This window comes from Netta rufina, assembly GCF_964035555.1.
Source record: "Netta rufina genome assembly, chromosome: 13".
In the NCBI taxonomy this organism is placed as follows: domain Eukaryota; kingdom Metazoa; phylum Chordata; class Aves; order Anseriformes; family Anatidae; genus Netta; species Netta rufina.
The window spans coordinates 9,935,873-9,957,875 of record NC_140136.1 but is presented as its reverse complement, the minus strand read 5'-3'; the positions used below and the strand labels follow the sequence as shown (position 1 = coordinate 9,957,875).

Here is a 22,003-nt window from a genome sequence, read left to right as displayed (position 1 = left end):
ATTTGTTAGGCCAAAGAACTTTATATCCTGGGTTATAGCCTGACTATGAATGTGAGTCTAGTTTTGCTGAGGTTTTTATCCTAAAGACCTCAAAAAGGAAGGAAAATTTATAAAGTTAGCATGGCAATCTGCATGATGATCGAAGTGGCTTCTTAAACACTTACTGGCCACTTGTGTGCTTCTTCGTGGAATCACCTTCACAGTCCAATTGTTTTATTTTTCCTTCCTTACATGAAAGCATGCAGGAGTCACTGATGGATGGTTAGGCAGCACTGCTGAACCCACGTTGCCTTGGAGAAGTTGCACAAACCTGTGACAGGCAGGGGTAAGTGACCACCAAAACTGCCAAAGAAATGAAAACTTTGTAAGTGTTTAAGATTTATTATGCTGAAGAAAAAAAATTCTTTGGCTTGTTAAACACTTTTGTTTGAAAAACAAACAAACCTTAGAAAGAGTGCTGTGAGGTAAAGCAGGATGTTTGTTGTACAGTTTATTGTCACTGAAGTATGCATTTGGTAACATAACTAGGTTCAATTAGGAATGTTTGGGGATTTTCAGTAAGGAAAATGATGTAGATTCTGTTGCTTAGGGCTTGGCTGTGATTTTAGTGATCTGAGTCAAATTCACGTTCTGTGGCTGATTTAGGCCCAGATCCATAAAGGGGCTTAGGTGCTTAAAATATGACTTCACGAGGATTTATCCACCTAAGCCTCAAGCGCATAATCCCCAGAAGCCGACACACGCCCCTGTTTCAGCAGGGTTTGCTCTGTGCCCAGAACAGCCCGTTTTTTTCCTTGAAGAACCGAGCAGCTGCTCGCCCGCCTGCCCCGGCCTGCCTTGAGAAGGCGGCGGCCGCGCCCCAGAGCCAGGCGGGCACCCAGGGCCCAGCCGCCGAGCTCCTTATGTAAGGGCCTGGGGGAGGCCAAGGCTGCCGGAGCCAAAGCCCCAGCACCCAGCACAGCGTGCAGGGGCCATCCGAGGCAGCGAGCTGGAGATGCTGCTCTCAGCTCCTCGGGGATTTCCACGCCTAAGGCCGGTTTCGGGGCTGGCGCCGAGCCCCCGGTGCGAGCAGCGCCCCACACCCCTCAGTGGGGCTGGGGGGACCGGGCTCGACGCGGCCCTTGGCGGCGGCAGCCTGGAAGCCGGAGCATTTCCAGCCCGGTCCCTTCCCAGCACACCGGCACCGAGCCCACCGGCCCCCGCTGCCTCACGCAGGTGCCCCGGGGTGGGGGCAGTGCGTTGCGCAGCATCTTGGGGGGGCTCGGAACGGGGATCCCCGCGGCCCCCACACGCCGCCACCCCTCAGCGAGCGCCTCTCCCGGCCGTGAGGGAGCTCATCCCGCCGAAGGGAAGGAGGCTGGTGGCGGGGCGGAGCCGCGGGCAGGAGGCCGAGCTTCGCTGCTATAAAACCGGGGGCGGCCGCCCCATCCCCGCTCGCCCTGCTCGCTTCCGCGCCCCAGCGTGAGCCGCTTCAGCACTGCCCGGCCGCTAACATGGCGCTGTCCGCCGACCCCCATTTCAAGAAGCTGCTCGAGTGGCACAAGGCGAACGCCTCCAAGCTCGTCCTGCGGCAGCTCTTCGAGGGCGACAAGGAGCGTTTCCAGAAGTTCAGGTGAGGCTGGGGAGCCTCGGGGCTGGCAGAGGGCCCGCCGGCAGGAGGCACCCCCATAAACCCCCACACGCCTGCCGCTGCTCGCCTCGCCTCGAGCGCCCCGGGGAAGGCGGCCGAGGCCGAGCCTCAACGCTCGGGGCCTCCCGGCGGTGCCGGGCGGGCAGGAGGGCGAGCAGCGGCCCCCCCGGGCAGGGGGGAGCCCCCCCGGCAGCCCTGGGCACGGCGGCCCCGCGTGTGCTCGTCCTTGACTCCTCCTTGCGGCTGGGACGTGCCGGGCGGCACAGCGCCGGGCTGCGGCGGCACAGCGGCATTCTGGGGCCTGCCGCCTGCTTAGTCATGAGGAGCTGACTCTCCCCGCGATAAGATGCCTGGCCCCGCGATAAGAGCAGCGCCCCCGGCCGCCCCTGTGCCCCCACCTGTCGGCCCCTGCCCCGCAGTGGCGCGTGTGGGGCGTTCAGCCCTCCCCTGCTACACGTACTGCAGCAGACACGTTGCAAGGGCTTTTTTCTAGAGAAGGAAGTAAGACGTGGAAACAGCGTGATAATGTGCAATGTTCTCATCCCATAAAACTGGGCTGCTGTCTCCTGTGCTCAGGAGACTGCTGAGAAGTCACGTGTGGTTATGCTGCTGGGCGCCACCAGCAATCTGGAAGGTCCATTAGTGTGTAGGTACATCACTGATTTGAGTTTTACAGTGAGCCTGGGTAATATACACATGGCCAACTTCTTCAAGAAAGATCTATCTTTCCTGTTGCATGTGTCAAAGTTCTCACTGGTAAAGTGACTTTTCTCCTGTTGAACTCATTTGATACTACCTGAATGGTAGTGCAACATCACATACGAAGTTCTGTATACCAGCATACAACAGCTAGCTTCATTTTGCATTGACGTGAGAGGTATGCTCAGTTTTTGAAGCATGAACTTCATCTGGCTCTTCAAACAGAACCTTTGTTAACTGTAAAAACCATATTGCTATCTCTAAGCTAAATTTCCTGTCTCTAGCAGAAAAAAGGTTCTGGTTGCGAGCTTCCTTATCTCCAGTACATTTCAAAAGACTGAATTTGTTAACATCCTTGTAACAAAGGAAAGTTGAAGCAGACTGAGTAAATCCAAAAGTGTAACTGAGGTGCTTTGTACAAGACTCTTCCTGAATGGCTCGAGTAAGTGCTACTATTGAGAATAGCACTGAATATTAGTCTTAGTGGCTGTCACTTTATTATGCAAGCTACTTTAACTGTAAAATGTGAGCTCAGTTTCAAATAGTTTGTATTTAAGTTCTTGTGAATATGTAATAGACTAAGGGAGTTACACTGACCATTGCTGTGCACCGTTAAATGAGGATAAGGTATTTGGCAACTCATGTTTCAAGCACATATACTCATGTGTGGCATGTTTTCTCTGTGCTGGAAGTTGTGTGTCTCCCAGAATGTGTTTATCTAATTGGTATTTTTCTTGTGGAATGCTCTTTACTGAGGGTACCCACTTCAAGTAGCTGCTTGTCTTAACGTTCTCTTGTGCAAACTGTAAGGACAGGAAATGATTGAGTTGTTCAAGATTCATTAATCTGTATTAATGACATTTCTCTTCATGATTTTTGTCCTGTTTCCTGATAAACCAACATTATTGACTACCCCAAGAATTCTGTCATACCCAAATAGGCAAAACTGACAGCCAGGTTTAGTTTGATAAATCAGCTTTTGTACTCCTCAGTGATTACCACTTTGCCACCATCCGGCGGCTCTGGCTTGTAGTTAACATGTTGAAAGCCAGTCCCAGAGGTTTGGCCACAAGGTCCTCTGCTTATCTTGCACCTCTTCCCTCATGTGAAAATCCTCTTCATGAAGATGCTTCAGATCTCTTGGGTATTATCATAAAATCATTGATTCTCTTCTAAGGAAAAAAATACATTTAACTAAAAGAGCTTCGTGACACTTGTGCTGTAGAAATTTTAGAATCAGTTTTTAATCTGAATACCTCAGAGACTAAGTATCTATTAAATCTTACTGTAAGAACCTTTTGCTCACCGGCTGTGGCTTACTGAGTATGGATAGAAGACTTTTCTCCTGTCTTGTCTCCATTGATGAAAACTTGCATAGCCTCTTCTCCTGGTTTGGAGCAGGGTCAAGTATGTACAGCATGTTTTTGAATTTATCTGCTGCCCAAATATACAGTCTGGTAGGAACAGTGGGCCTTTCACTTCACTTTGAAAGGCTGCATCACTTAAGTGTGGATGTGGCTTACGTGACAAGTCCTCTGTTCCACCTGGGTAGTGCTACTGCTGGATGCCGCATTGCAGAATGGGTACTGTAGCAGAATGCAATTGAGCTGCACGTTCCTGTGCTTCTGCTTAAAGAAGGGGTGGAACCCTTGGAGTAAGGGTTCAGGATGGGGTTAGGCTCTATGCTTGTGTTGTACCTCACGTGTGGGAAATGAGAAATCAGATCTCTTGTATTCACTGTTAGCCATTGCTCTTTTTTTTTTTTTATGGTGTCTTGCAATGCCATCTTCCTGCAGTTTCTTCAACTCAGTGGTGATTTGAATCCAGCCAGAAATTCATGGGGTATATCTGAGTCTAGTGAGGTTGGATTTTTATTTACGTAAGTAAAAATCAAAAAAGTAAAAATAAAATATCTCAAAAAGAGAAGATTTTAAGGATTTTATCTTCATGAAGAACACTAAGGCTATCTTTCTATGATTAAGCTGTAGTACTGAAGAATCATCATTATCATGAGATATGTATATATATATATATATAGAGAGAGAGAGAGAGAGATCTCATCATAATGGTCTTGCAGTGCCCTTAATGAAGTGTTGAAAACCTAGTCCTATCTGTAAACATACCCCATGTAATTTTAAATAGACTTGCAGGATTTATTCCTTTTCTGTACTCTATCAATAAAGAGCAAGTTTGGTAGGTGAGAGGTAAGTCTTTTTCTTAGCTAGTTATGTTCCAGGTATTCTTACACTATGTGGTTGGGGTTTCAGGATTGCTTCTTGCACCCTCCTGAAGAAAAGGATGATTAACAGTATTAATACTGTTTTCCCTTGCTTGCCTTGTTTTTTGATAAATGTTCTCTTTAGCCTGTGCTTGAAGTTACACATCTTTCCTTATTTAGTTGCTTCTGTTTTAAAACCAGTTTTCTGGTCTTGAACTGTCTTTTTTTCCCAAAAATTGAAACCACCAAAGTGTTTAGACCTTGCTGGTCATTACTGTTGTGGCAGGTTCAGTCCCATTCTTCCAATTTTGCATTATCTGTCATGTTATATCTGTTTAGGATAGCAACAATGCTATGTTTCATCCCTGCCAAGTCCATAGTATATCTTTGCAGTAAAAAACAAGTAATAATATTTGTGGCCAAATATTGAGAAACTAGAGGCAGGGCAGATAATGAGCAACACGGAAACACTGAATTTAGATGCATGCAATTTCCTGTGGCTTGAGCATGTGGAGCAAACATGACAGTAACTTATAATGAAGGCACTTGTACAGTAGACTTAATAAAGTCTACTGAAAGACTTACAGGACTGACTCTTGAATTTAAAGTAAATGTGTATGTTAGGTTGTTAATTAGTGCAAAGGAGAAATGGGTGTAAAACTGCTGTATAAGACAATAGAGCAACTGTAGAAATTTGCATTTTGATACAAGGCTAGTAAATACAACAGGTAAGCAAAGTGAGACTATGCAGTGCACAAATAGGAAGTAATTCTGCATCTTACTTGACAGTATTTCTGTACATGAAGTTGTATAGACTTGTAAATGAGTTTTGTTTGGGCTGACATATAAAAAAAAAGGCTAAATTTGCTAAAATGAACTGTAGGAAGACAGTATAATTTTCTTCGCTGCAAAAGATGGTCATAGCTTTGTACCTATGATTTAATAGGAAAAAATAGTTGCTAGAGACTGCTAGTGGCTCAGTTGAAAGTGGAACGTGATCATGTGGCTGTGCATTAAATATACTTGTATTTGTATTTGGACTTTCACAAGCAGAAAATGAACACTACAATTGAGCTTTTTGAAAACAGTAGTCAAGTTAAAATGGTATACTACCTAGTAAATAGTTTTATAAAATTTGTGGAGGCCCATTAGTCCCTCAGGTTGTCTATATTAACTTAGCCTAACTAGGTTTCTAATTACTTACTATTTGTAGAGTTGTCATTGTCTTGCTTAAAACTTTCTAAGAAGGTTTAATTAAGCAACTTATTTGTTTTGGCAGCTTGACTCTGAATACTGATCATGGGGATATCTTACTGGATTATTCGAAGAACCTTGTTACAGAAGAAGTAATGAAAATGCTGGTGGAACTGGTAACTAAAGAAAACTTTGTTTTATTAGTTCAGTGTTATAGAAGTTAACTTTAAACTGTAACTCATTCTATCATTATACACATTTAACTCTCAATTCAAGAGATGATCAAAGTTCAAGGTCACTTGGTTTCAAGCCTAGTAAGGCATTGTTTTAAGTCTTGCATTTTCCTTTGGCCACAAGGAGCAGAGCCATTTTTAATTCCCAGATCTCTCTTGAGCTCTGATTTGTCTGTCAAGACATGTCTGTGACAAACCAGCTGGCATATGGGACCATTATTGAGATTTGCAGTGAAATAAGAGATGAATACCAAGTTGAAAGAGAAGCTGATATTTTTTAAACCTCAAATGGAAATACATTGTTTCGTGTCACGTAGTCTTAGTTTTGAGATTCATTTGCACTTGAATGTATTTTAAGAAGCTTGTGTCATTAACTTCAGTTTAGCGTGGTGTCCATAATTACAACCCTTTCTTAACTATTGGTTCAGCCAAAGGCTAAGATGGAATAGATTTTTTTTTTAAAGCTTCCAAAAACAGCTGAATTGAAACTACTTTTGCTGCTATTCTGTTTAAAAACAAACAAACAAAAAAACCCCTAAGCTGCAAAGGAATATAAATTATTTCTTTAGCAGTCTGTCAAGATGAAACTGAGTAATAAAGACTACTCACTACATCTTGATCTTTTAGTACATGGTACCATGTAGCATTTTTTAAGGGAATAAAAATACTTCCTATAAAATAAGCATGAACTTCTATACATTTTAAAACTAGTTTATGGTGTGTTTTTCATCTAATTTTTAGTTTGCTCTCTTGTGCTAACTGCGTACTCTCCTTAGTGTAGCTGGACCTTTGTAGTACATGTTGACTTACTATTTTTAAGAGAAATCTATTTTTACATTTCTCAGGCAAAGTCAAGGGGTGTGGAAAGTGCCAGAGAGCGAATGTTCAGTGGAGAGAAGATCAACTTCACTGAGGTAAGGCTATTTCTGTATATAGTTCTTACCTTTCAGTTGTGCTTATTTTATGGATGTTAATGCATCTCTGTAAGAGAAGTTTTGAAAAACTCTAATTGCTACTCTGAAATGCTGAATGTGGTTTTAACTCGTTTGATTCCTTACATAAGAAATTCTAAGCTCTCTTGCAAAGAAGAAAATGTGAATAAAGCTATTCAGTCTCGTCTCCCACAAAAATTGTTTTTAGATGAGTTGGTGGTGTATTTTTTCCTTTCTCTTCTGCACTCTTCTGTAGAGAGGAAGATGAGTTAAGTCTTGAAAAGGGCATAGAGCAGAGTATTTCATTCCATGTATGCCTTAGCAGCTTTTGCCTAACGAGTGTTCATAAAGCTTAGTAATCTGCATATAATGTGTTAGCAAGGGTTGTGTAAGACTTTCTGCTTTGGATTGTTGATGCTACTTATCTTTGGGCACTTCTTGTAGTAGAGAGTATAAGCCATCTTGAAAAACTAGCCATGTATTTTGGTAAGACTGAGTATATTCCTCTGTGTAGATTTGAGGGTTGTAATGATAGTTAAATCGTCTCTAGAACATACAAAGGAACCAGTTGCACCTTATTTTTTTAAATTTAAAGTAGGTTGAAAACTGGAAAATCAGTGTAACATGGTTTACTGGTCTACCTTAAATATTTAAGTACATTTGAGGTAAATTTGCAGAAATCAATATTTGCTCTGATTTGGTTAACTGATTTAGTTCTTGCATAAGCAGTTCACTTAAAAATCACTCAGTGGCTGAATGTTGTGTTGCTTGTAAATACTACATGTTTGTAGGAATGAACAGACTAAACCAGGAAGCTTCACTGGAGAATCATTTCTTTTCCTCTTATATTAATGCCTTCAATACACAGTTTTAGACAGTGAGGGGGGGAAAAAAGGGAGCAGGGGGAAATGTGGGTAAGTTTAACATCTGTCTGGTTCTGGTTTTCAGATACTGCTTTTCAATAGCCTCTTGTAACACAGATTATTACAAGGTTAGCCTATCTCTGATCGTATGTTATGGAGTTATTCTTCTTTTTTTTTAACCTAAGATCAAATATAATGGTTGAAGTCCTTTTAAAGGAATATACTCTTCCTTGATAGCACTTGAACACAATATTAAACTGTCTGGTGTGTTTGGCTTCTGCTGCTAGCTCCCAACTTCCATATAGTCTCAACATGGCAACTTTATTTAGCAGTTACCTTCATGATGACTAATCTTTCATTATTGGCCTGCTTCTCATTTACAGTAATAAGACCTGGAATGAGATTTGGTTTAATCCATTTTCTATTAATGCAAGATAGAAAATGAAGTTGAATGGACTCTGGAGCATGTGGACAGTATGAAATGGCCATGAGAAGTTAAACAGAATGCTGTCAAACAGTGTTAATAGAATAAATGTAGAGCAGTAAGACAGAAGGAAGCTGCTTAATAGCAAGAACTGACTTGTCTACTACTCTTGTTCAGATTTGGAAAACTTTTTAGCCATGTCCTAAATATTTAAGACTTGTCTGTGTTTAATGCTGCAGGCATTGACTGCTCAGTTTGTTCTTAGGTGGAAATTATTTGTAGTTCACCCAAGCATGATACTGCCAGGTGTTTGTCCTGATGAGTTAGAACTTGTAGGCTAATATGGTGCAAAGACAGTGTATAAAGTAGCACATATCTGACCACTCGTTATGGGGGCAGTCTTTACTGTCTACCAAAATTTAGAAAATTTTTGTTTAACAGCAGACAGCAGTTGAAAGCAGTTCCAGTTAATCTGAAGGATTATTAACAGCTCTTAAGATTGTACTACTTTCTGGGTGAAGTGCAAGTCACAAATAACTCATGTTTTTCCTTCTTCCTCTTGTTTTAGAACCGAGCTGTGCTTCATATCGCTCTGAGAAATCGTTCCAATGTGCCAATACTTGTGGATGGGAAAGATGTTGTTCCAGAAGTAAACAAAGTGTTGGACAAAATGAAACACTTCTGCCAGGTATAGTATATCACTATAACCTTTCATGTTTGTATTATAGTCAACCAGGTTCTCTCACAGGCATGTTGTGAAGCACTGATTATAGACTGGTTCACACAAGCTATTCTCCACTTGTTGAGTTAGGTTTATAACAGTACTGGCTCAAGCATGGAGTTAGAGCTGTTTTAAGCGTGACTTTCTTGCATGTCAGTTTGCAGGTGGGCTTTTCTTTAATGGGCTCTCCAGATCTTACTCCTTCAGTAGTATTTATTTCAGAAGTTTGAAGTCTTGTAAAACATGAGGTACCCCATTCAAATATGGCTTTATTTCTTCTTAACGTCTTTCTTACTACTTGACTCTCACATAGAAACTGCTTCTTAAAATTCTTGTAAAATCAGAAGGAGAGAGGGAAGAAGTTCCCAGCTCACTTTTAATTTGACTGTGGTCTGCTTAAGTAGTTTTTTTTAAAGATCCACTGTCTTTAGGTCAGATACATTTATGATTCTACTGTTTCAACAACACAAAGCTTTTTGTTCCCTAGTTAAATACAGTAATCTTCAAATATCATTAATGTTTATTGGTTCTGTACATCTTTAATGTAGGCATCTGTTTAAATGTCTTGTGCAAATAATTCAATGCCTAAGACTCTTTCATGTCTAGCTTGACTTCTATTGTCCTTATGTTCACCTGTTGCAAATGCTTTAGCAGCCCACATGTAAGAAGACTAAACTGATTTTTGCCGTTTGTTTTAAATATGTGCATTAAATTTCTAACACTTAAAGAAGTAAGCATTAACGAAGTGTCTACCCAGCAAGGTAGTTTTGAGTATTGGCTTTAAGGTCTAGAAACTTTTATTATTATTATTATATTTTTTTGGAGATGCTCTGCAGTAGCGCTTGAAAATACAGCCTACTTCCAGGGCTAGAGTTATTAACTTCAGCATATACATAGCATAAAATACTTGGTTTCTTTTCCTGCCAGAGAGTCCGTGGTGGTGAATGGAAAGGTTACACTGGGAAGACTATTACTGATGTGGTCAATATCGGGATTGGTGGCTCTGACTTGGTAAGCAGCTGACTTCTGTACATTTTACATCTGTGTGTACATGTCTGCAATGAAGATAAAACCTAACTGTTGGTTTTCTTCAGGGGCCTCTGATGGTAACTGAAGCCCTGAAACCATATTCCAAGGGAGGCCCACGTGTTTGGTTTGTGTCTAACATTGATGGTACTCATATAGCCAAAACCCTGGCTGAGCTTAAACCGGACACTACACTCTTCATCATTGCATCAAAGGTATGTCTAATAAGGTCACTGGTGTGACATACTTCAAGTGGTCAAAGATTCAGTCAAGACTTCAGTCCACAGGAAGTTCTAGATTAAGGACTTCTAGTGTACACTAGTTCAAAAAACAAACAGAAAATCTGTTCTGATTAATCCTAAACTTGCAATACAAGTGTATATTGCTACTGAAATGTTTAAGGATCTAGAAGTCAAGCACAGAAAATGACTTATTCTTGAGAAGTAATACACGAGCAATTTGATGTTGTTTTGGGCATTTCTTAGCCAACACAAATTTAAATTATTAACAAGTTTTGTTACTGTACTTCGTGGGTGGAATGTGTGATCCCATTTTTATATTTCTTGGAAATTCAAGAACTCATCTCATTCCTTACTTTTACTTCTGGTCTTTTCATATTGCTTATGAAGGACAGTGTCAATAGTGTTTTTTTGCATTGATGTTTCACATCAGTGTAGTTAGGGAATCTTCATTCTGTTTCAGGGTAGTAGCAAAAGCTCATTCTCTAACTTGAAGGCTGAGTGCCTTGAACATTATAAATATTAAGCTTCTTTACTTAAACTACCAGCAGCCTACCTTCACCTGTTTTTAAGACGGCACTTTATTTCTGAATATGGACTTAATAGCTACCTTTGTAAATCTCACCTTGTTAGCAAGCTTATTTTATAACTTCATAAACTTAATTGCTAGTAGCCAAATTCCTCTGAGGTATGCTGACTAGAACATACTGGCTTCTGCCTTATCAGAGGAAACTGAAGACAGAATTCATCATTACATAATGTGGATTGCCTTCATTTGTAAAGCACAGTAGGACCTTTTTACTGTTGATGACAGAATCTGCAATAAATGAACATGTGTGTAATGCTGACCATGCTCTACTGTGGTGCTCATTATCTTATTTTGGCAATACTGTAGCTGAGCAACTTCTGGAATAATAAGTAAGCTTTGCAAAGTAATACTAATGGTCATTTTGAATAATTGAGGTCAAGCATCATGGTTCAAAGGCTCAGAAGACTGCAAGATTGAAAGAGTAACACTTCAGTTTCTATTTGCCAAGCTGTAGTTAGATAATTGGATTTATTTGGAAGAAGATGAATGGTATTTTTTTGTTTTCCCTAACAGGCTTGTTTCATAATGAAATACTTCTGGAGATGGATGAGAGTAGGTTGAATGTAGTGTTCCCCCTTAAAGCAGAATTTTGATGGTTGAGTAAATCAGAATGGTTGTAGATCTTTGCAGAACTGCATGACTGAACTTCTTTGCACACTTCATGAAGCAGGAAGATATTTTCTCTAATCAGCAAAATAGTTTTTGCAGAGTCTTAGCAAAAATGAGTGGTGTTGCATGGAAAAGAAGGAATAAAAGCACAAGAGGACAGTCCAGCTGGGTTGTCCTGTTTTGAAGCTCAATTAGCTACTTCCTAATTGAGTGATATAACTTCATATTTAGTAGAAGTACAGGGAAAATAACTTCAGTCTCAAGGTTTTGTGTAACAGTTTGGAGGTGGGAAGGAAACAGGGAGTAACTACTCCAATTCCAGCAAACTGCTGACTTGGATTGGTAAGCTTACTAGTTTTTTTCTGAAATGTGGTAGCAGCTGTCTTACGAACCTCTAGAATTACTCTGATCTGGTTATCTGAAAAAATGTTTTAGCAGCCTGAACTTGTTTCAATTTGAAGTACAGTGTCTTATACTTCTCTGTTTTCTGATGTACAGACTTTCACCACCCAAGAAACGATCACCAATGCAGAAACGGCCAAAGAGTGGTTCCTACATGCTGCTAATGATGTAAGTCTAATGTGCTTAGATTACGTAACAGAATGCAACAGATTTTCATTGTGCAGTTTCTCCCCAGTCATTTTAAGCATGCTTTGGATCGGGGCCAATAGCTGCCCAAGCATAAGCTGTGTAGCACAGCAAATGCTGTGCACAACACTGAAGTGCATCATGATACAGGCTGCTATGTCTGAACAAAGTAACAAAACAAGTTTTCCATTATAGACAGTGGTTATGGTTGGTTTTCCCTCAAATCCTGCCTCTAAAGTAATACACAGTTGCATCTGCCTTAGAGCTAGCTAATGGTTTGGTGGAACCACTGACACAGAAAGAATATAGTCTCTACATGTCATTACCTTTCAGTTCTTGGAAAGTCTTTCAAAACTAGCAATGAAGTTATGGTTGAAGCAGTAAAATAAGATAAAAGCAGTAAAATAAGATTTCTGTAGCAGATGGTTGTGCTATGAACAGAAGCCTTGCTTTTGGCTTATTCTGTTCAATTTCTTGTAAGAAAAGCAATACTGCCTGCTCAGGTGGTTAATGTAGTCTTTAACATGTTCCAGTGAGGGTAACTGTACTTAATTCGAGAGCAGGGCATTGAAGTCTCCCATTACATTAGTTAAAGACAATTCATCTTTGCCTGAACACTTAACAAAAGACCCAAGTCTAAATCTGTAGCTTTAGATTTATCAGTAGTTGCAGTTGTCCTGATCTTGCTACTGTAGCAGGAAGGGCAACACTTGCACAACAAACTCCATCTGCCCAAAAATGGTATTAGTGATATACCAAAATGGTAACGTACTCTTAAGGAAACTGAGTGCTGCTCAAAGTAGTGACTACCTCCAGAGGGAGGCCTTCATGAAAATATTGTCAGAACATTATCTTCAGATAGGCATTCTGCCAAATCTTACACTGTATGTGATTAAGTTGATTTCAAGTTGATAAACATGCAAATAACTAATGATAGTCAACAATATTTTGTTTAAAAATAAACCTGATTTGCTATCATTTATAACAAAAACAATTAGAATTCTAGATCTGACATTGTTCATTTTTATTAAGCCTTCAGCTGTGGCCAAGCACTTTGTTGCCTTGTCTACCAATGGTGTAAGTATAAGAACTTTATTTAAATTTTCTTCTATGTACTTTGAAGATGGTCTTACTGTACCTTCCTGTAAGGAAGCCTTTAAGATGCCATTATTTGTATACTAATAATTAGCTTTCCTATTGAACGGATGCATATATGTTCTACAGAACATAAAATGAATCCTTCCAAAGCACCGTTATAGATGTGTTTTCTGCTGGAGCTTTATAAATCTGAAATCAAGATGTTGTGCTTGTAATATACCTATCCTGTTATTAATGAAGGGTACCTGTTATTGTTTAAGTGTGTGTGAATGCAATTCTATAAATAAATGTTAATCAAAATACTAAGATAAGTGCTGAAGTGATGCAAATAGTTTGTGAATAATTTCTTGCATACGATAAGCATAATGTACCTTGATGCGGTATTTCACCCAAAATAGAAGGAGGGGGGAGCTGCAGCAATTAAAAAAGGCCCAGCAATAGAAGACCCAGCAACAATCGAGGCTGCCAGGTAAACAGGTGTGAAGCTCCGTTGTAATATTCTGGGCATGTTGAATGTAAACAGTATCAGTTCAACTCCTAACTATACTGTCACTCTGATAGAATGAGTTATGTCATTGAATTCAAGACTGCTTAATGGCAATAGTGATATTTGGAAATAAAAGTATAGTGTATTTTCTGATGGATGCTATGTATTCTTAAAATAGGTGTAATTGGGCAATTGTGTATTTAATAGGCGTAAAACCTGTGCTTTTTATTTGCTAGACATCAAGGTTTTTAACAATGTTTGTCTTCTCTTCCATGTTTTTTTTTTTTTTTTTTTTAATTCTAGCCTAAAGTTAAAGACTTTGGAATTGACCCTGAGAACATGTTTGAATTTTGGGATGTAAGTAAATGTCTAATGTTGTGCAGTAGATGCTAACCATTAGAATTTATTTCAGAAAGTGTTAATTAGATGTCAGCAAACTAAATAATAACCAAAACAAAACTAAAAAAAATAGTAGCTGTATTCTCAGTACTGAAACATTTGAAAAATTATGCCTAAAAGTAAACTGAGTGTGACAGGCAAGTAAAGCAGTCTTGTATCTTGTCCATTCAATTCAAATCCTGCTGTAGATGAAGGTCTGAAGAAGAGCCTTCTGTATTCTTGGCTGACTAATCATCTGCTGGGTAATAGGAGATAGAAGTCTTAGCTTATTCCTCTATGTAAGTAGTTATTATAAGCTGTGACATTTGACTGTTGGGGTCTACTGTATATAACCTACGTCTGTAAAGGTCAAACATCAGAAACTGGAGTCTAACTTGATGTTTTATAGCAGATGCATATTTTAAGTAGTGCATTTAGCCTTGGCCTTTCTACTTACCTACTTAAAATCAGAAACAGGCTGGTTTCTGTCGCATTGACTCTGCCTGACAAACTACACTTGAAAGCTACCATTTAGAACTTAACTAGAGCGTTACCTTTTCCTACGTAATGTTACGATCTTGCTGACTCAGGCTTCTCTTACAGATCAGTACTAGGAAAGCAATTAACACAAGCTGTGAATCTAGTATTTGAGAATGAACTGCAGTCATTATCAAGAGAGCTATTTCAACAGATGTTATATAAATCATAGCCTCTAGACCAGATGGAAAACTTCAACTCCTTAAAGAAATGCATACTTAAGGATTTTTTGGGGCTACTGTAAGGTACAGGTCCCCTTGGCCATGCCATGTGATTTGTAGTGAATTGCCCCCAAAAATAATCTTTTGCTGAAAATAGTCTAAACGCATGCTGCTATTTCCTAATAGTTTAGATAAGCTTAAATTTAAAACCTTTACACTTCTATTGTCTCAACTAATCTTTTTTTCAGTGGGTTGGTGGTCGCTATTCTCTGTGGTCAGCCATTGGTCTCTCCATTGCCCTGCATATTGGTATGTATTCCCGTGATACATTAATAAGAACCTATTTTGGGAGTATATCTGTGGAATATTTTAACAATACTGGATTGTGGATCAGTTTTGGGACAAATATTGTTTTACCCAACTTCTTCTCTGAGCTTCTGCTAAAATCAAATGTGATGGAAATGTCAAAGCTTCAGTACTATAAATGTAGTTTGCAAAGTTACTCATGTAGGTACAAGTAGTCAAATTACATCTATTTGCTTGCATTGCCAAAAGTGCTTGGCTTATGTAAAGTCACATCAGTCTTGAAAACTAGATTTTTACAACTGACATGCATCAACTACTTAAGAGTAGAGTATTGAGTTATGTAACTTCTGTGTGTCAAATCTTATCTCCAATTCTGCTTGAGTTGTTTAGCATAAAAAAAAAATCCCTTCTATCACATCATAAGCACCAGTACTTATTCTCCTAGATTATGAAGCCTGATGGCATACGAGTGCTGTTTCTATTTGTAATTCTTTTTGGAACAAAGATAAAGACCCTCTAAATTGATCCCCACCTATCTGTACTGCTACAGGGGCACCATGGGCATCTCTGCAGGTCTCAAATGCATGTGGAGAGCACACAGTGGATGTGAAAGAGCTCTAGGAACTGTTTCTTGGTGAACATGCTGTTCAGCAGTCTTGCATTTGTTCCCTCATCAATCATTTCCAATAGTTAGTCTTGAACCATAAAGTTACATATTTTCTAAATAAAAGATAGAATTACCATAGACTGATGTTAGAAGAAAAACATTGGTTATGGTGTTCTTAGAATGATATGAATAGCAGTTGTGTGGAAAAACCAATTTGAACAGCAAAATAAACTTCAGTCAGACACTGTTTCGTCTACAGTAAACTGTCTAACTCTGCTGTTAGATCTTGTGTTGGCTATCTCCACTGCTTGTCCTTTGATCCTTTATCTGCCAGAGCTGGCTTCTGACCATAGTTAGAGCTTCTGCTTTGACTGCCAGATACTTCACTTCAATCTCCTGTTTTTCTGTATGACAATCAGGATTAATGGTTTCGTGCGAAAGGATGGCATTAGTTTAAAAACTCCGTGAAAATAAATGATGATTAAATCCCCTATTAATAGAGCAAACAAAATCAGGTGAATTTTCTAGGAGAACCTTTCAAAACAACCTTTACTACAGTTTATCCTTAGACCAATGCAGAAATTCCTGCTTTAGTAGCCTTGTCCTGATTTTTGGGGAAGCTTTGCCCAGTGTGGTTAATAAGCAAGAAAATTGCGTAGCCTTTAATAATACCAATTCTGGCTTTAATGTCTTTGTTTTCCTTCCAGTTGCTCATTTTGCCTGAATAGGGAGTTTAGGCAAAAGTTTTGAAGTATGTTCCATGAAATTGGGCTTGCTCTGAAGTCCAAGCTTTAATCATAACTAATATCTGTCCTATGGGATGTAAACTCCGGGAGAAGTTAAAGTACAATTTTAAACTCAATTAGTGGTTGGGAGCCTTTCTGCGTAAAGGAAAATTCTCTACCAGAAAAATCAAGTTTAAGTTACAATAGTAAATGTAAATTGACTTTTTTTTTCATTGTTAGGTTTTGACAACTTTGAGAGTCTGCTTGCTGGAGCCCACTGGATGGTGAGTGTGGGATGCCTATTTCAGATTTGCTTCTCTTAAGTTGATAAGATAAATGAAGGCAGACTGGTTTCTAAAGTTCATCTCCCGATGCTTTCTCAGTGCTTCTAAAATGACTGTCTTGGGGACGTCTCTAGGTTAAAACAGCAGCTTAAAAAAAAAACACAAAAACACTTAGGATTTGGGAGGGGTGACAATTAATTTGAGAACTAATTTTTTCATTTGTTAAAAAGGATAACCACTTCCATACGGCTCCACTGGAGAAGAATGTGCCTGTTCTGTTGGCAATGCTGGGGGTCTGGTATATAAACTGCTTCGGATGTGAAACCCATGCACTTCTGCCCTATGACCAATACATGCACCGCTTTGCTGCCTACTTCCAGCAGGTAAGACCCAACCAGAGTAGAAGATTTCAAGAAGCAACGATGTAAGTGTGCTTTTGTCCTGGATCTAGATCCAGGACATATGTTTTTAGGTTATAACTGTAATCATGTAAATTGATGTAATCAAGAACAAATAACGGTGCCAAGATTGCTCTTGTCTTATTTGTTTGATTAATTTAGAGATTTGTTCCTTATTCCCTCAGATCTCAGTTAAGTTTGCGCCCATAAATTAAGCAGCTGTAACCCTGGCATTTATGGAATTTCTATAAAAAAGCAGCACTTAATAGAGTTGAAATATATATGGAACTTTGTACTGATAGTGATGGTTCTGCAAGAAAAATTATAACTACTCTTCCCTTTTAGGGTGACATGGAGTCTAATGGCAAGTACATTACCAAGAAAGGTTCTCGTGTGGACTACAGTACTGGCCCTATTGTGTGGGGAGAGCCAGGCACCAATGGGCAGCATGCTTTTTACCAGCTCATTCATCAAGGTAAACTAGGACTTTACCTTACAATCCGCCGTTTTGGAGTTAAATTCTGACCATAAAGCTGCAGGGGTGCTAAGTTGACACTGATCTAGAGGCTGGGCTCTAGTCTAGGCTAGTGTGACATGACTGTAGTGCCCTTAATTTGTGCCTTTACAAGGCTACAGATGCAGGTCTCACATCTACAATAAGGAGCGTCAACTAGAATTGAAACTGAACCGTATAGTCACTTCCTCTAGTTCATGTAATTTTTTTTAAATTGTTAAAGTGGCTAACTCTTCCAATAACTCTAAGTGGGACGAGAATAAGGTGTTTTTTCTTTTATCTTTAATGTTGTAAGGCTATTAATGTGACTCTTCTTGCAGGGACTCGCATGATTCCCTGTGACTTTCTGATCCCAGTCCAGACTCAGCATCCAGTCAGAAACGGTTTGCATCACAAGGTAATGAGTTCTTTATCAGGACACCCATATTTTCTTGTTGCATTGTGTACCAGCAATTTTCTTCTGTCAGACAAGTATGGTCTTTAAACAATGATAGTGTAGGAGAGACCATTTTATGGTTTGTAGGGAGCATAAATGTTTATCTTCAGTAAAACTAGTAGGATAAAAAATACCCATCAACTTGCATGTTAATATTAGTCAAGGAATAGGAAAACTAAACTTCTGTATTGGTAGGGATTGCTGTGTGGTGTACTGTGAGAACTTTCATTGATAGAGTACATATTGTCCAACTTTGACTATTCTTGGTGGAAAAGCAGCTGGCATTCTATGTTAATACTATGGTGTGGAATAGACACTGGTTGAAAGGGACATGAAATCCCAGCTCCTTTGATCTTACTAGGTTTGTCAGTTCTAATGGGCAAGACTTCTCAGAGCAATCCTGTATGTTTTTGGATGCACACACTATTAAGTAGTAATCAAGTGTCTCGCCACTCCAAGGTAAAAAGCAATAGCAGGCATTATACACAAAGGTATAGCATAATTTATTGCCATATTCAGTGCTAAAAATAAGACTTCTCAGTCTGCTTGCAGGCACTGAGTATTTTTTTTTTTTGAGCTAATGAAGTAGTTGTTTGTCTTCTACCTGCTAGATCCTTTTGGCCAACTTCCTTGCTCAGACTGAGGCCTTGATGAAAGGAAAGACTGCTGATGAAGCTCGTAAGGAACTGCAAGCAGCAGGACTGAGTGGGGATGCTCTGGAGAAGCTTCTTCCCCACAAGGTAATCAGGCTCTGTAATTTGCCAGTTTTCATCTGATTAGTAGTATTGCTGTTGTGAGGGCGCTGCCTTGGTATGCTGCTTGATGGCTCTTGTTAATGGCAGCAGTGCCCTCCGGTGGCTATTAAGTGCTATTGTCTTGACAACAGTGAGAGTCATATTTATTAAAGGCTCTACCTTGCCAGGTACAGTGGAGCAGTCTGTAAATGGCACTACCATTAAGTATAATGATCTGAAGGTTTTTGAGGCATTTCAGGTAGAGTTGTGTGTTCATTGCCACAGCTTTGTTTCACAACTTCACATGGCCATGGTGGGAGTAGCAGTGCTTGGAGATAATGTTTTGCCATTGTTTGTAATAGGCTACAAAAATAATACAGAATTTTTACAGAAAATTATATGGTTGAAACTGTTAGCCTTTAAAGCTTTCAGGATTACTGTTTTGCTGCTAATACAAATAATCGAATGTGGGCTGTCAGGAAAACGTGCAACTTGCATCAGAAACCTGTTAGTATGCACTATACTACAATGTACCTCTTGTTTTTCAAAGGTCTTTGAAGGCAATCGCCCAACCAACTCCATCATGTTTACAAAACTCAACCCATTCACTTTGGGAGCAATCATCGGTAAGTAAAAGACCTTTCAACTGTGAATGCTTAGTAAGACTTTATGATGAAGCTTATTGATAAATAATTTATTTTCCTGTTTTAGCCATGTATGAACACAAGATATTTGTTCAGGGTGTTGTCTGGGATATTAACAGCTATGACCAGTGGGGGTAAGTCTCCTTGATCTGTTTCTGGTATACTTACCAACTGTGGTTTACCTTAATGTGTCATGATTTAGAGAAGACAATGAAAAATAGTGGAATACTTAAATGATTATGGGATAGTTTTAATTAGGAACCAGATATTCTGAGAATAAACCACCATGTATCCTATCCACTATGTATCTTCAGCCATGCATAATGACCCTACATACAACTCCAGCTAGTGGACCTTTGCTTTTTCAGTATAAAAACCAACAAACTGAATGCAGAAAAGATAGCTGAGCAGGCTCAGCACTGTAATAATGAGAACATAGTCAATCAGGCTGAATGCGTGCTTTGACAAGTATAAGGGGAGAATTTACCTTGTAATGGGGGGGGGGTGAAAGCATCTCCAGAAACACGTGGTAGGCAGCTGAGTGATACCTGCTAGTTAAGACTAACCACCTGAATTTTTCTTGTGCTGGAGCTACATGAAGGCATCTGCCAATCTTGCATAGGAGTCCCTAGCCTAATGCAGGCTGCACCTCTGCCTACACTTGTGGTAGAGCTCCATGTATAAAGCAGCTGCTTAATAAGGAGTTTGTTACTTTAGTTTCTTTAAAAATAGAAGACTTTTTCAGGAGATAATAATTATCTTTAATCTGTAGTGATTAACTGTAGAACATATTGTGTGGAAAACTTTCCCAAGAAAGAGCTGGGAAAAGGGTAACTTTTTTTTAGGTGAAACCTGCCTGTGTCACAGCAGGGGTTATTTCAAAGACCATGTTTTCTATGAAGGCTTAGAATACTAATTTACACTAAGCTCCCTTCATAAAAACTGAATGAGAGATCTTCTGAATATATTGTTAGAGCTATGTTACCACAGCAGTTTGTTTTTTTTACCTAAAACAGTGAAGCAGAAACTGGAAATGGAAGACTGTCTGATTAAAGCTGTAACTATCTGCTATAAAATCTGAAAAACGAGTGGGATACAAATACAGCTCTTTCTGTAGCACATGAAAATCTAGAATGGAATCCAAACCTAAATCTGGAATGTGGGGAGGGCAAGCAGAATATGCTGTAGAACCAGTTTAGTTTCTTGCAGCTGTTGGAATATATCTCTTGGTGGTTTGTGTCTGGGTAGCCCTCTGTAGTGCTGAAGAAAGCTTTCAGTCCCAGAGCTTGGCTGTTTTTATTCATTGTCGTGGTGCTGCAAGTCAGTGTTTTGATTGATACTGTATTTAATGGTGAATCAGGAGCATGCTGAATGCCTTCTGCTCTGCAGCAGGCTGCATAGCATAAATGAGTACTGAAAGGGAGTTACAGTGCAGAAAGAGTACATAAAACAAAGCTTTCTCGTTAGAGATCTTGTGTAAATTGAGCTGTTTGTTCAGCTAGGCAGTTGTACTTGTGAGAATCCCAGTTTGTGAATGACACTACAATGACTAATTTGGTCAGCCATAATGTTAACTGTCATGTTACTTTTTACTGGCACCTATTCTTAACATACCTTAAATTAGTACTAATACTGCTTTTTTTGTTCTCATACTTCTTTAAATGCAGAGTTGAGCTTGGAAAACAACTTGCCAAGAAAATTGAGCCTGAACTGGAGTCAGATGCTCCAGTGACATCTCATGATAGCTCAACAAATGGGCTCATCAATTTCATCAAAAAACACAGAGCCTGAAGTGAAAGATTCTGAGGACATCGACAATCTAACGACCGAATACTTAAGTCTGTTGTAGTTGTGCTTTTTTAGCCACTTTTAACAAAAATAGCACTTTACCGACGTAGCTTCTTCACTTGTTGCAGTTAATCCTGTTGCGTCAAGTGTTACCAATGAAAACTAGTTGTGAAACCCAGAGATTGTATAGTTGCTTTCTATTTTTGTGGTTGTTGATCTGTAAAGTGCAGCTGGTATGTTCATCACTTCTTATCCGTCAACTTCCTTAAAGATGATCACATGATATTAGGAAATAAAAGATATGATGGATGAGTAAACCTTCTTCACTTTTCTGTATCTTTAAAACACAGACCCAGTAACATTTTTCTTATTGTGTGTAAGGTTCTCTAAAGTCAAGTGCACCAGCTTGTTGGGCATGTCATTGCCTTGGACTGGGTCTGCTATAAGCTAGAAGTATGTTCAAAGAATAGAGTAATCTATGGCTATAAATTTTTTCAGGTTTTATGTTAATGTGTCTGAGCAAGATGCAGATGTTTTAATACTATTATGTAAAGTTTGCCACTCTTGGTAGGTCTGTATTGATTTTGTCCAGAAGCCATGAAAGCTCTGCACAGACAGCTGTTCAAAAAGCAGGAATATTCCTGGACTGACAGTGATGTATTGAGCTCTGGAAAGTTTGGAAAACTATGTGAAGCTGAAGATTGGCATTACTTGCAGCAATGTATTTTTGGTACCTTCAAGTGATGGTTTATTTCAGTCTTAACTCTATTTCAGTCTTAAATCTCCATCACTCTAACAGAAGTCTGACTAGAGAACAATGTGACTGCTTGTGAATGAGTTGCTTATCCTCTAATTCTCTACCCCTCTTACTCCTCTCTGTTAGTAGAGTAGCATGCTGTGGCTGTTGTTCCAAACACCTCTAATAAAGGTAAGACACAAGC

At 39.5% G+C, this 22,003-nt stretch overlaps 1 protein-coding gene across 1 annotated transcript; it reads left to right on the top strand.

Annotated features, from left to right (window-relative positions):
• Positions 1-1,402: 1,402 nt before the first annotated feature.
• GPI (glucose-6-phosphate isomerase) lies at positions 1,403-21,379 on the top strand. The gene is made up of 18 exons (XM_084294938.1): positions 1,403-1,612; positions 5,827-5,917; positions 6,820-6,888; positions 8,762-8,881; positions 9,842-9,925; positions 10,009-10,155; positions 11,876-11,947; positions 12,998-13,042; positions 13,854-13,907; positions 14,875-14,935; positions 16,505-16,548; positions 16,779-16,931; positions 17,292-17,421; positions 17,781-17,857; positions 18,508-18,636; positions 19,181-19,256; positions 19,342-19,408; positions 20,942-21,379. Exons 1-18 carry the CDS (start codon positions 1,494-1,496, stop codon positions 21,063-21,065), a joined length of 1,662 nt encoding a protein of 553 aa, XP_084151064.1. The 5' UTR covers positions 1,403-1,493; the 3' UTR covers positions 21,066-21,379.
• Positions 21,380-22,003: the final 624 nt, after the last annotated feature.

What these genes read in the sequence shown, in the direction of transcription:
- GPI (XM_084294938.1), top strand. Translation starts at nt 1,494, where the DNA reads ATGGCGCTGTCCGCCGACCCCCATTTCAAGAAGCTGCTCGAGTGGCAC. An exon ending in TTGCTGGAGCCCACTGGATG is followed by an intron (nt 16,549 to 16,778) that starts GTGAGTGTGGGA and finishes TTTGTTAAAAAG; the next exon opens with GATAACCACTTCCATACGGC. An exon ending in CACTTTGGGAGCAATCATCG is followed by an intron (nt 19,257 to 19,341) that starts GTAAGTAAAAGA and finishes TTCCTGTTTTAG; the next exon opens with CCATGTATGAACACAAGATA.